This window comes from Hevea brasiliensis, chromosome 14 (genome assembly GCF_030052815.1).
Source record: "Hevea brasiliensis isolate MT/VB/25A 57/8 chromosome 14, ASM3005281v1, whole genome shotgun sequence".
Lineage (NCBI taxonomy): Eukaryota > Viridiplantae > Streptophyta > Magnoliopsida > Malpighiales > Euphorbiaceae > Hevea > Hevea brasiliensis.
The window spans coordinates 81,268,568-81,282,107 of NC_079506.1; the positions used below are offsets into that span (position 1 = coordinate 81,268,568).

Below are 13,540 nucleotides of genomic sequence, written 5' to 3' on the forward strand. Positions count from 1 at the left end.
ATATGTGACACCCCTTACCCGACTACAGTGTAGTCAAGTAAGACATGTCATACTCGGTGTCGGAGCATCCTATTTTATTTTACTTTATTTCTTTAAAAATTTTGATTCTCGTTATATTTTAATATCAATTATCTTTATATGGAGAAACCAGCGGAATTTCCCCTGTTTCTATTACCATTTGGCGTATTTTACTATTCACCTGTTTGAAATTCAACAATATTTTCAAAATAAAATCTCATAATTATCTATATTTCAATATCATCCATGTATTTCAATTCTCATATTCATTTCCATCCACTTTCCTTCATACTCCATTCACATATCAAAATTCTCATATTTCCATTAATTTACATAATTTGTAAACTAATTGAATAAATTTACAATTTACATGATATACAAATTAATTACATATGAACTAATCAATTTATTAATTTACTTCACATAAATATTACTTATAAATTCTTAGTTTACAATTCCTAGTTTACATTACAATATACAAAATATTTAAAATATACAAAATACATAAAATGACTTATGTGAGCCCTATCTACATGCATTGCTAAGGAGGTGACAAACTTGAACCTTTCTGACACTTCTTCAGATTTTGACTTCAAAATCCCAGTCTAATATCCACTGGACTTTATCTTCAGTACCTGCGCGAAGGAAACAATCCATCGCGCTAAACATTGCTGCTTAGTGGTGTAATAATATAACAAGAGAATAATATATACAAATAAAGAAAGAAATGGATTATACTTTGGATACTCTGAAATTTAATCTAATTTAAAATAATATTTCTAGTATCAACTATCTTTCGTTCTAATTTATTTCTCTTAAGAAGTAATTTATTCCTAAATTCACAGTAGTAATATATAATCCCCAAAAATTCTACGAATATTATTATTCCTAACTTTATATTATTATAAAAAGAATAAGTGCATTTGTAATGCTTATTTAAGTTATATCTCTTTTGCAAATCTTTTTATCATTTCATTCAATACTTTTTAGGTTATCGCAAATTATTTCATAATAATTAAATTTTAATATCGTTCCAATTCATTTCAATTCTTTCTACTATATAATTAATCTAATTTATTTTAAATATGCTTACTCATTTATTTAATTGCTAATATTTTCAGTTGCTAATGTTCTTAATTTATTTCAATAAATTTCACTGCCCAAGTAACCTATGACAGGTTGACTAAACTGGATAACGGGTCGTTTACACTGGACACCACGGTGCCTCAGGCCGTCATATCATGGGACGCGGAATGTCAACCACGTATGCAGTCAGTATGGCTAAAAAGCCATGATAACATATCAGTATGACTAAAAACCATGATAACATATAATCGGACATAAAAGCTATGAGTGCGGGCATAAAGCTATGAATACAGGCATAAAGTCTTATGCAGTACTGCTAAAACAATACCCTATTGGCATGCCAATCTATCCAATCTGACACACGTGTCTAGGCAATACAATGACACATAATATCATTAAATGTTAATATATTGTGTTTATGACTTCATTATTTCATGACAAATTCCAATTATAATTTATAACATTTTAATTCCATTCCTAACAGAAGTATAAATTTTTAAAATACATTTCTACATAAATTTTATTTTCATCATAATTCATATATTTATTCATTATATCATTCGTGTTGATCACAATTCACAACAATGGTTCCCATGGACCATTGTACTTAAAGTACTTTTCCTTTATACAATAATGAGAACTAATGTCTCATGCTTACATTCATTTGATTCATTTATTCAATTTACTAATTATATAAATTATCATTCATATTTCAAGTAATCCATGAACATTTTATGGATTTCAAATTTAACTAAATTTTTCTTAAATACTAGACTCACTTAACTTCAAAAATTTAAATTCATTAATCACATTATCTATATTAACCATCCTAATAGTTTTTCTAATTTAGTATACCATTTCCTATACCATTGGGGTTACTATTCACTTGACCATTTCCCTTCAAAGGTTAAATTTCTCATACATAATAGTTACATGGATTTTAACCACATGAAATTATCACATTTTGGTTCACAAAAGTGTTGGCATTGATTGCCAATCAATACTTCAAACTAATTAGGAAATAAATAAAAAATTTCAGTTTTAGGTGCTAGAGTTTACTGTTCCATTAGGCAATTCTACAGTGAGAATTTGGCAAACTTTTCTTCATCAAAGTTGTTCCTGTATGTGTCTTCTTTAATTCCCTTTTTGAATCATTCCATTTGGAGTTTTGTAGCTCAATTATGGCTATTTTACCTTAACTGGCCGGATTGACCTGTACCCAGAATTCTGGGCAGTCCTGGTTCTGCCAGATTTGGTAGCTCAACTTTGACTGGCAATTTCATTTGGTTAAGTCTATAATTTGAGTTTGTGTTATACATGAAAGTTTTTCTAAATTGACTAAGCTTTCTATTGATATAAAATTTAGGTCATTTGGACATTTCTACACTGAGTTATGGCTTGGTCAATTTCTAAGACGCTGGATTCGATCAATTTTTAGGGTATTCTAAATTTGTTTTCTGGGCAAGGTTTCTTCATTAAAGTTGTGCTATTATGTGTCTAGTTTCATGTCCAATTGGCCTTGCACTAATTGAACCTACACAACTCAAGTTACAGCTGCCCAAACTTGTTGGACTCACATCCAGCCCTACAAGTTCTATGAGGCAGCATACCTAACCTCAAATCCAAAGCCATAATTCACTTCAATTCCTTATCAAACACAGCCAAATGGTCTCTAATTGACCATTAGGACTTCCATTCACCAACATATGAGCAAAACCCTAACTTCATGCCTCAAACCCTAATTCTCAAATATCCATTCATGCACATACATCAATTCAACATACTTAATGATGTTTAAGTCTCACACTCATGTTCAATACCACCCATATACAACTTAAATTCATTCAAAACTCATCAACACTTCCATCACTAAGGTTATCAAAAATTTTAGTTGGTCCATACATGGATATGTTTTTTTAATTTCATGAATTTCTAACTAAATCCATACACCTAACTTCAAATTTAAAGAGAAAAATGAAGAGATATAGCACTAACCTTTTGATGAGATAACTTGAGCTTGTAATTCTTCTCAATTTCTTCTTCAAATTGCTGCCTCAAGCTTGCTCTAGTGGTAAGGATTAATTATAGTGAAGATAGGAAGGGGTTTTATGGTGGTTTTGGGTGGAAATCAAGCTTGGAAGAAGTATTTCAATGGAGGATTTGAAGAGAGGGTCTCGGAGGGAGGAAGACAACAGATTTTTATTCAATTTTATCCTCTTTTAAATGTTTTAAAGTGTGCTTGTTGAGTTCTAATTGGCTAACCACTTTTTATTGCATCATCATGATGTAATAATTGAGTTTTTAATTTCATTTTATTTTGTCTTTCTTTCTTTTCTCTTTTACATATTTTTAATAAATTTTTCTTCAATATTTATTTACATTTTATGCTATATAATGTATTTACTTAGTTTGACAAGTTGGTAAAAAATTGTTTCTGAAGACGAAATGACCAAAATGTCATTCGTTTTGCTTAATAGACTAAAATTGTCTGTACCGATTAATAAAATTTTCTAAGCATTTTCTTGGCATTCTAATGCCATCGATGCCATCGAAACCTCAATGACTCTTCTCTGGAGTCCCAAAAATTATTTCACAAATTTTCCTCCGAGTTTAGGGCTTCTAGCTATGAAGACAGTAAGTTCCCGTCAATGTCACCCATCGCTAAGGTACCGGCTCATTTAAGTTCATTGTATTTTATTTCTAAAATTTTTCTTACTATTATTTGGTCTATTTATGACTCTTCACTCTAGTTTAATTATAATTCCAGATATTATAGCTGTCTGGACAGACATTGATCATCGGAATAGTCGAATGTACGGACTAGCTAAAATGAGGGCGTTACATAATATATATATATATATATATATATATATATATACTAATTTAAAATAAAAAAAAAACTGAAAAAATAAGAATTTTACAACCATCAAAAGGGTAAAATGGATAAGGAAAATAAAGAAAAAAATCATCTAAATTTAAATTATTAAAAAAATAAATTAAATTTTAAAGTAATTAATATGCAAGTGAATATATTTAATAAATTATTAAATAAAATATCTTACAAAATATGATATATGGCAATAAATTATTAACTCAAGTAGTTAATAAATTTTTAATGTCAAATTTTGAAGTTTATTACTAAAATAAGTAATTTCTATTAGTATTTTCTTAGCAAATTAAAGAATGCAAGTGCAAATGAGTGAGGATTTGCCATTAACAATATCAATCTAAATTTATTCAGTATCAAACAAATAAGAGAGAGAGAGAGAGAGAGAGAGAGAGAGAGAGAGAGAGAGAGAGAGAGAGAGAGAGAGAGGTTGCTTGTGAAAGTATATGTTTGTCACATTGGATAATGCCTATTTTTCTTGATTTGTTATATATATATATATATATATATATATATATATATATATATATATATATATATATATATATATATATATATATAATGACTCATTGCTGTTCGATGATCCATTGATCTTGATTATTTTCGGAGTTAAATTATTGTCAAGCCAATGTAAGAGAGCTCTCTTAACATAATTTTTTTCATTTATAAGACTTAAATTTGAGATCTTACTTAAAAGAAATTTGTTTAATAAAAATATTATTAATAAAATAGTGTATATTTAATAAAATATTATTTTTTAATTTGAAATATTAAAAATTATGTATTATTTTTAATTAAGATAAAAAAATAAAAAAAATACAATTAATAAAAATTGTTTAATATTAAAAATTGTTTCATATTTTTAATATTTATTAATTAAAAAACAGAAATTTAACATTTTATTATTAAAAAATAATATTTTAATATATATAAATTTATTTATTAAGTACATAAATTTATTTTATATATATATATATATATATATATATATATATATATATATATATATATATATATAAGCATGGGTTGGGTAAAGCTTAAGCAAGCAGTGAATGATTCAACCACGGCCTGGCCAAGACGGCTGGACCACTGCAACTCCAAGTGGAGACAGATCATTATTTTTCATAAATTATTTTTTTTTAAATTATTTTTTACAAATATTTAATGCTGAATAAACTATATATTTATTAAAAAAAAAAAAGAGTGACAGATGATGATGATGATGGAGTGGCTGACTAGAAAAACTAGGAGGAGCAGCGGCAGAAGGTTAACCTGTGATTTGAATAATGAGAGCACCGCTTAACTCTGACATTATCTACTAAAGATTTTTTTTTTTAATTTTTTCATGAATATTACTGTACTCATATTCAAATTTGAATTAGATTAATTTTCACATTATTTAAATTTATTAATATTTATCTTTAATTATTTAAATTTATAATAATATTATTATTATTTAAATAATAATAAAATTCATTTAATTTGATATATTTTAATTAATATCCTACATAAAAAATATTTTAATTAATAATTTATATTTTAAAATTTTAATAATTTTATAAAATATTTAAATTTTATTTATTTAAAATATAATATATATATATAATAGGTAAATATTATTAAAAAAATTATATATTTTATATTTAATTAATTATTTATATAAATAAATTTTAATAATAAATACTTAATATATGAAAATCGAATATGATTTGAACCTGCTATGATACTATCGTTTATATAAGCAATTTGAGGGACTTAATTATCATTTTGTTCTATATAATTTAATTAATTATATATAACTTTTATAGTATTTATTTAAGATGAATTTATTTTTTATTTTTATATTATATTAGAAATGACAACGTATAAAATATATGTAAAAATTACTAAATTTAATTAATATTTTAAATATATAAATTCATCTTAAATTCTATTATATTACCTAAATTAATGTTGAAATTCATTTAAATTTGTATATTTTAATTAATAATCTATATAAAATATATTCATAATTTATATTTTAAAATTTAATAATTTTAAAAGAAATTACTAAAAAAAATTTATATTTTTATTTTCTTTTTCAATTATATTCTATAATAATTAAATTACTAATCAAATCTTATACTTTTTTTATTTATACTCTATAATAATAATTGAATTGCTAATTAAATTCTATATTTTTTAACTTTTTATTAATTATACCTTATTGTTGGTGTAACATGACATTTAACGTAATAATTTATGTATTATTTTTATTTATTAATTAATGATACAGTCGATGATAAAGTAGAATTGATAAGAGGTTAAAATATATGGTTTGACAATTTTTTTAATGTAAGGTATGATTATAAAAATTTAAAATTGATTTTTTTTTCAATTTCCCTATTATTAATGATAAAACTTAATAACTAAATACTAAATTTGATTTTTATAAATAACCAGAGTGAAAAGGACTATCCAAATAAAAATTTGGAAAACCTAGATGATGTTGAAAGGTAGAGACTAAGTTTTAGCCCCACTGAAAAACATACCCTTTCATTTAAAACTTCCACTTATTTAATCTTTAATGTCACTATCATAATAAATATGAAATCTCTAACATTAAATTTTTTTTCTTAAATACAATCATATCTTCTAAAACCAATTTTTTACCCCTAAACTTATAGAAATTATATAATAAAGTAATTATTTTATGTCAATATTTAACATAAAATTTATGTAAAAATTATAATTATTATTTAAAAAATTATAAAATAGTTATATTTTTTTAAATTCACCCATATATATATATATAATGTCTCAAATTTAACTCCATTTATTTATTATTTTGATTTTAAAAAGAATTTCTTTTATTTTAATAAAAATTGTACCATAATGAAATCGTTATTCCCATTGTGAAATAGTAAATACACATGGTTTACTTGATATTTTTATAGTTAAAAATATAATTTTAATTTTGTTTTCTTTTTTTTTTTTTAAAGAAATCACTTCATTGATTAAGCACAATCAGCTTTAATGAGACAATGAAGAAAAACAGGAGGCCTCTGCCGGCAGCATTGGGTTATGAATACACCGAGCCATCCTAGCAGTAGCATGTGTAGCTTTGTTGGCTTGCCTGCCCATCCAATACATTCTTAATCTTTAAACTCTGTAGAGAGAGAGAGAGAGAGAGAGTTTGGAACAGTAAATAGAGATTTCAATTTTTTTAAATATTTAATATAAATTAATTATTATTGATTATTAACAATTAAATAATAATAATAATAATAATTAATTATATTTAATGATTAAATAAATAATTTTTAAATAATTAGAGGTATTTAATTTGATTATTTATTTTTAATTTTTTTATTTAAAATTTATTTTTAATTTATAAGTAGATTTCAAAATAAATAGTTAATTATTTGATAAAATTATTTAAAAGTTAAATTTAAATAGTTTAAATATTTAATTAAAATATAATAAAAATTAATTTAATTTGTTAAAGTAATAAAAAGTATATAATTGATTATTATAATTATTAAAATAAAAATAATATTGATATTTTTAAAAATTATTAAAAGAATATAATTTCTTATTTAATAAAAAATAATTTTAAATAAATAAAAACATTTTATTTATAATTTTTAATTTATAAATTAAATTAAATTATAATTTATTTATATTTTTTATTTTAAAATAAATTTAATTAATTTATAAATTAATACTCTTTTCATTTGTACTTATAAAGTACAGAGGATTTGATATTTTAAAACCCCACTGATGAAAGCTGGTGGGTCACGTGCTTCTTCTAAACGTGTACATTTATAATTTATCATGATGGAAGTACAAAAATATTACAAGAAATAATATAATGGTGGACTGACTTATGGAGAAATGTTGCAATTAGTAATTTATTAGTTGTATTTTAATTTTTATTTAAAATTTTTTTCACTATTAATATTTTATTATACTTTTTATTTATATTTAAATTATATGCATATTGAAATGAACTAAAATATTAATTATTTGTAAAATTATTTGAAAAATATAAACAATCCTTAGCTATAAATAATTTTTTTTGTCTATACAAATTAAGTTTATATTTTTCATATTTTTTAGTATTTATATATTAAAAAATGTCAATAAAAATGTATTTTTCTAATTAAAAAAATTAAGTTATTTAAAAAAGAGAGTAGTCATTTTTTATTTTTTAAATTTTAATAATTTTATTAAAATATAAAAATATTAATACATATATAATATTAACACATATTATTAGTTTAATATAGCAACTAAATAATAATAAATAATAAAAAATATTTTTATAAAAAATAATTTTTTAAAATATTTTTTATGAAAAACATTTTTATATATAATTTTTTTTAAAGAAAAGCAAAACTTTAAATCCTATTTGATACTATTAACTGTTTTACTAATTATCAGTTATTTTATTAATGATTAGTTATTATATATTAAATGTTAATAATTAATAATTTATATAATAATTTAAAATAAATATATTTAATAAAAATAATTATTAAATATAAAAATAATAATAATTTTAATTAAAATATTATTTTAATTTCTAAAAATTAAAAAATTAATTTTTCATAAATTATTCTCTCAATATCTAAATAGTACTGTTATAAACATAATATAAATAAAAAAATAATATTTTAATTATAATAAAAATATTAAAATATTATCTTAAAAATTTTATTGAATGGGATCTTAATTTACTATATATTTAAAATATTTATATTTAAATTGTACAACCGAAAAAAAATCCTCAACTAAAAAACAAACTGTGAAAAAGATTGGAATAAACATAACTGTTTTTTTTTTTTTTTTTTTTTAAATATTTACACCACCGAGGAAGTAAAACCGAAAAGACAGCAAATGTTGTCTGTTATTTTGCCATTACCGGTTTGCCGTTTGTTATTAATTTTTGGAGTATATCTTAAAAATTTGGCACAATGGACCCCACATAACCCATAGAAATTCGGTCCCACAACATAACAACTTTAACTATCCGAGTTGTTAATGTGATCGATCCATTCCTGATTGTTGAAGCTTTCTTTGGCAAGATCTGCTCTCTCTCTCTCTCTCTCTCTCGTCACAGGAGACGCGTGGTCATTTACTTCCTTGGATGCTTTGCTGTTCTCTACAGAGACAGGAAAGAGAGATGAGAATGTTTCTCTAGTTACAGAGATCTTAGAATTTTTCATGCACAGGTAAAATTTTGGATTTTATTTTTCCTTCTCTAGTTTAGCCTTTGTGTTTTATCCAATTGTTAAATAATTTTGTCTCATTCTGGCTGCTCTTGTTGGCTTATAGCCTTTCTGGGTTTCTCTCTAAATTGGAAACTCTAAACTGGGTTTATGTCTTTTGTGAACATCTTGCAAATTTGGAATCTGGCTTATTTCGCATTTGTTTCTATTCCAGAGTAATTGGTTGAAACTTTCCACATTTTCTGTACAAGTGGTGGTTTAATGTCATTTCATAATTTTATTTCCCTTTTTAAACATATTACTAATTGCATTTATAGTATTGTTTATGATAGATCTAATCTCTAAGTATTGAGATTTTCCCCCTTAAAATTTTGAAATTTTATTGTTCAAACACATTTTGAGGTCGAGTTACCAAGTTTGATCATTAACTTTCCTTGTTTTCTATGTTGATGTAATTCAACTTTATTGTTCAATGGCAGATTGCCTTATTTTACACTTGAAGTCTTATACATGTATGTATTTTCTTTCCTACTTTTGTCTTTGTGGTTTAATCTCACTTGCGTTTGAAATTTCATGTATAGCCCAAGCGACATGAATGATTAAGAAATGGGGAAAAAGGGGACTTGGTTCTCTGCTTTGAAGAAAGCTCTTAGTCCTAAGGTACGTTGGAAGTTTTGGAATGTATACCAGTATATTACTTTGGACTATTTAGATTTGTTGATGATCTAAAATTACGATTGGTTTACTTGTCTATTTAACTAGAAATCCAAATCAAAGAATCGAGAGAGTAATCTAGATCCGGTTGTTTCTAAATATGAAGAAACTACTGCATTAGCAATTCCTGCCCCTCCTCCACCTCCACCGCCACCGCCTCCTCTTCCTCTTCTTCCCCCTTTAGAAAATGTGAAATTAACTGAAGCTGAGAATGAGCAGAGCAAGCATGCATATTCTGTGGCACTTGCCACTGCTGTGGCTGCTGAGGCAGCTGTTGCTGCCGCCCATGCTGCTGCTGAGGTTGTTCGACTCACTAGCGTGTCAAGTTACTCTGGAAAATCAAGGGAGGAAATAGCCGCTATCAGGATTCAAACGGCATTTAGAGGATACTTGGTATACCCCTTTTTACTCCAAGGATTTCTATTTCATTTCTTTCCTAATATGATACTCAGATGTTTTCATGCAGTAAAACTTAAATGCATCTGGTATTTAGTCCTATTTGGAGAATACTCACATTTTCTAGAGATATTGAAATGCTTGTAATGCGAATTAATATGCACTATTGTCGTTTGGTTGCTCAAAACAAAGGCATCATCCTTTGGTTGGAATTCAGAATTTTTTATAATTTATCTAATTGTACGTTTTTCTGTCTCTCACTATCTGTTTTTGTCTGCGTGTGTGTGTGAAAAATGTCTAATCACTGTTCATAATGTCACTGATACAATGAAGCATATAGAAAATCTGTCATATTAATTGAAGTACCATGTAAATTATAATATTATCTTCTCTATAGATCTCATTTATGATCAGTTAAGCTACGCATAAACTAGGTTCTTTCTATTCTGGTTTTCAGGCGAGGAGGGCACTGCGAGCTTTGAGGGGGCTGGTGAGATTGAAGACGTTAATACAAGGTCAATCTGTCAAACGGCAAGCGACTAACACCTTAAGAGCAATGCAGACTCTTGCTCGTGTGCAGTCTCAAATTCGTGCAAGGAGGATCAGAATGTCAGAGGAGAACCAGGCCCTACAGTGGCAGCTCCAACAAAAACGTGAGAAAGAGCTTCAGAAGTTGAGAGATGCTGTAAGCTTGCTCATTCATACTTTTTAACTTGAAGTCCATTGCTTGTGTGTGTGTGTGTGTGTGCATGCCTTTCTGGAACTAGGTAATGCTTTTTGCCTTCTTTTGGTTCTTTCTTGACATGGTATGCAAATGTCACTCAATCTTTTTTCCTGCTAGCATCTGTACTTTAATATTAACAGCTGACTTATGGATTCAGAAGAATCAACCATCTTGTTTTTCACTTTTGATTTACTTTGAAACTAAGTTTACTATACTGATCCAGAGAGTTGCCAACAAACTGCCAGTTTCTTGCTTTCCTCCACCCCCCTTCCCCTTTTTTCCTTTTAAAGTGTAAAGTGTGAAGAGTAAAGTGTAAACTAGTTCTGTGTTGTTGCCTTAGCACTTCATCTCATATTCCATGCTTCAATACTCTCTCTCTCCCTCCCTCTCCGCCCTCAAAATTTTTACACTAGAATCAAGGCTTCTTTCCTAATAAATTTCGCATTTATTGTGTAAATTACTTTTTCAACCCCTGGAATCTTCCTTTCAAAGAGAACTTGATATTGTGTTCTTCTTTTCCTTTTTTAATCAAGTAAATGGAATCATTATCCACTCTTGGCCTTGAAAGATGTATAACATCTTATGTTGATGTTTTCAAAATTTCATGTACGTTAACATCAGATTGGAGAGAATTGGGATGATAGCATGCAGTCAAAGGAGCAAATTGAAGCAATCTTACTTCACAAGCAAGAAGCTGCTATGAGAAGAGAAAGGGCAATGGCTTATGCATTCTCTCATCAGGTAATAGAGTTTTTCTAAAATGTTAACATGTTATAAATTACCCCTCCAAATGTTGGGGGTTTTTAGCTTCTGATTTGTAATGCTATGAGCCTATCTAAAACTCAATCTTGAATCAAATTTCACTACAACATGGCATTTAATGGCAAATATTGATGAACTCTTCAAAAATAGCAAATTCGTTTCTTTTTATAGGGCTGAACAATCTTCATATGTAGAGATATCAAACTTCCTTTCCAAACTAAGGTGTGATAATTTTTGGAACAGCAAACATGGAAGAACTCTTCAAAATCAGCAAATCCAACGTTTATAGATCCAAATAATCCTCACTGGGGTTGGAGTTGGTTAGAAAGATGGATGGCAGCTCGGCCTTGGGAGAGCCGGAGCACAGTAGATAATAATGACCGTGCCTCTGTTAAAAGCACAACAAGCCGTGCAATGTCAATTGGTGAAATCAGCAGATCTTACTCTCGTCGTGATCTCAACCGTGATAATAAGCCTTCACCTGGTGCCCAAAAGTCTAGCCGACCTCCCAGTCGCCAATCCCCTTCAACTCCTCCTTCTAAAGCGCCTTCTATATCATTAGGAACGGGGAAAACAAAGCCACCAAGCCCAAAAGGGAGTCTTTGGGGTGGGGATGATGACTCAAGGAGTTTGTTCAGTGTCCAATCTGAGCGTTATCGGAGGCACAGCATAGCAGGGTCATCAGTGAGAGATGATGAGAGCCTTGCTAGCTCACCTTCAGTTCCAAGTTACATGACACCCACACAGTCAGCAAAGGCAAAATCCCGATTGCCAAGCCCGTTAGGGTTAGATAAGAATGGGACGCCAGAAAAGGTGTCAGTGGGTTCCGCAAAGAAGCGGCTTTCATTCTCTGCTTCCCCAGCTGGACCAAGGAGGCATTCTGGTCCTCCTAGGATTGATTCCAATGTCACTAACAACTTTGAAGTGCACACAGAAGAGAATGTTATCAATGGAGAAAGCAGCAGGTAGTAGAAGGGACAAAAGAAATTTCATTTTAGGTTTTAATGAGAAAAAAGAGATTCAGGAAAAAAAAAAAATATCAGTTCACACTTTGATATCTGCATTCATTTTTCTTTGTCAGCTACTGTGTTATTGTTTCAAATGTCTCTAAGACCTTTTTATTTCTTCTAAACAAAATGTATTTGTTAGGGATTTGTTATGTATTATGTTGTAGGGTTGATTGAAGATGATAATGGTATGATTTGTTTAGTTGTAGTATTACTGAGATTTTTTTTCCACTGTTGAATTCTCTCTGTGTTCCAGTTAGCCTGGGTTCTTGAGATTGTGGGGAAAACTTGGTGTAGTGTGTTCATGAACAGTCTCCAATCATTTATTTACTTCATTGTTAGTGAATTAAAGGTTTATTTATTTATTTTTAAGTTGTAAGCATGCAAGAAATGTTCTGATATGCTGTGTTGTATATGTGATTTGAGTTATTGTTGCTTGTTAAGGAACTTCTTAATATCAACAATTTGCATCTGGCTATAAGGCTCCAGTGTTTGTTCCATTGTTGCAACATAACAGTAAGCTATCACCAGGATTCTGTTCCTGCAACAAGAAGATATTTTTGCAAATTCTAATCTGAATGTTCATGGCCTGCCTGCCTGCTTTGGATACATATATATATATATATATATATATATATATATATATATATATTCAAATTGAAGAAAGGGATGTGTAATTCAAAGAATGATTTACTTGTACATGCTTAATGTGCATGTTAGTTCTATGTTTCAC

At 27.5% G+C, this 13,540-nt stretch overlaps 1 protein-coding gene across 1 annotated transcript; it reads left to right on the forward strand.

Moving 5' to 3' along the window:
- Window positions 1–9,034: 9,034 nt before the first annotated feature.
- On the forward strand, window positions 9,035–13,189 carry LOC110654848 (protein IQ-DOMAIN 3-like). Its single transcript, XM_058133448.1, has 6 exons — window positions 9,035–9,207; window positions 9,786–9,864; window positions 9,967–10,311; window positions 10,772–10,999; window positions 11,660–11,779; window positions 12,044–13,189. The coding sequence occupies exons 2-6, from the start codon at window positions 9,811–9,813 to the stop codon at window positions 12,767–12,769; spliced, it is 1,473 nt and encodes a 490-aa protein (XP_057989431.1). The 5' UTR covers window positions 9,035–9,207; window positions 9,786–9,810; the 3' UTR covers window positions 12,770–13,189.
- The last annotated feature ends 351 nt before the right edge of the window (window positions 13,190–13,540 follow it).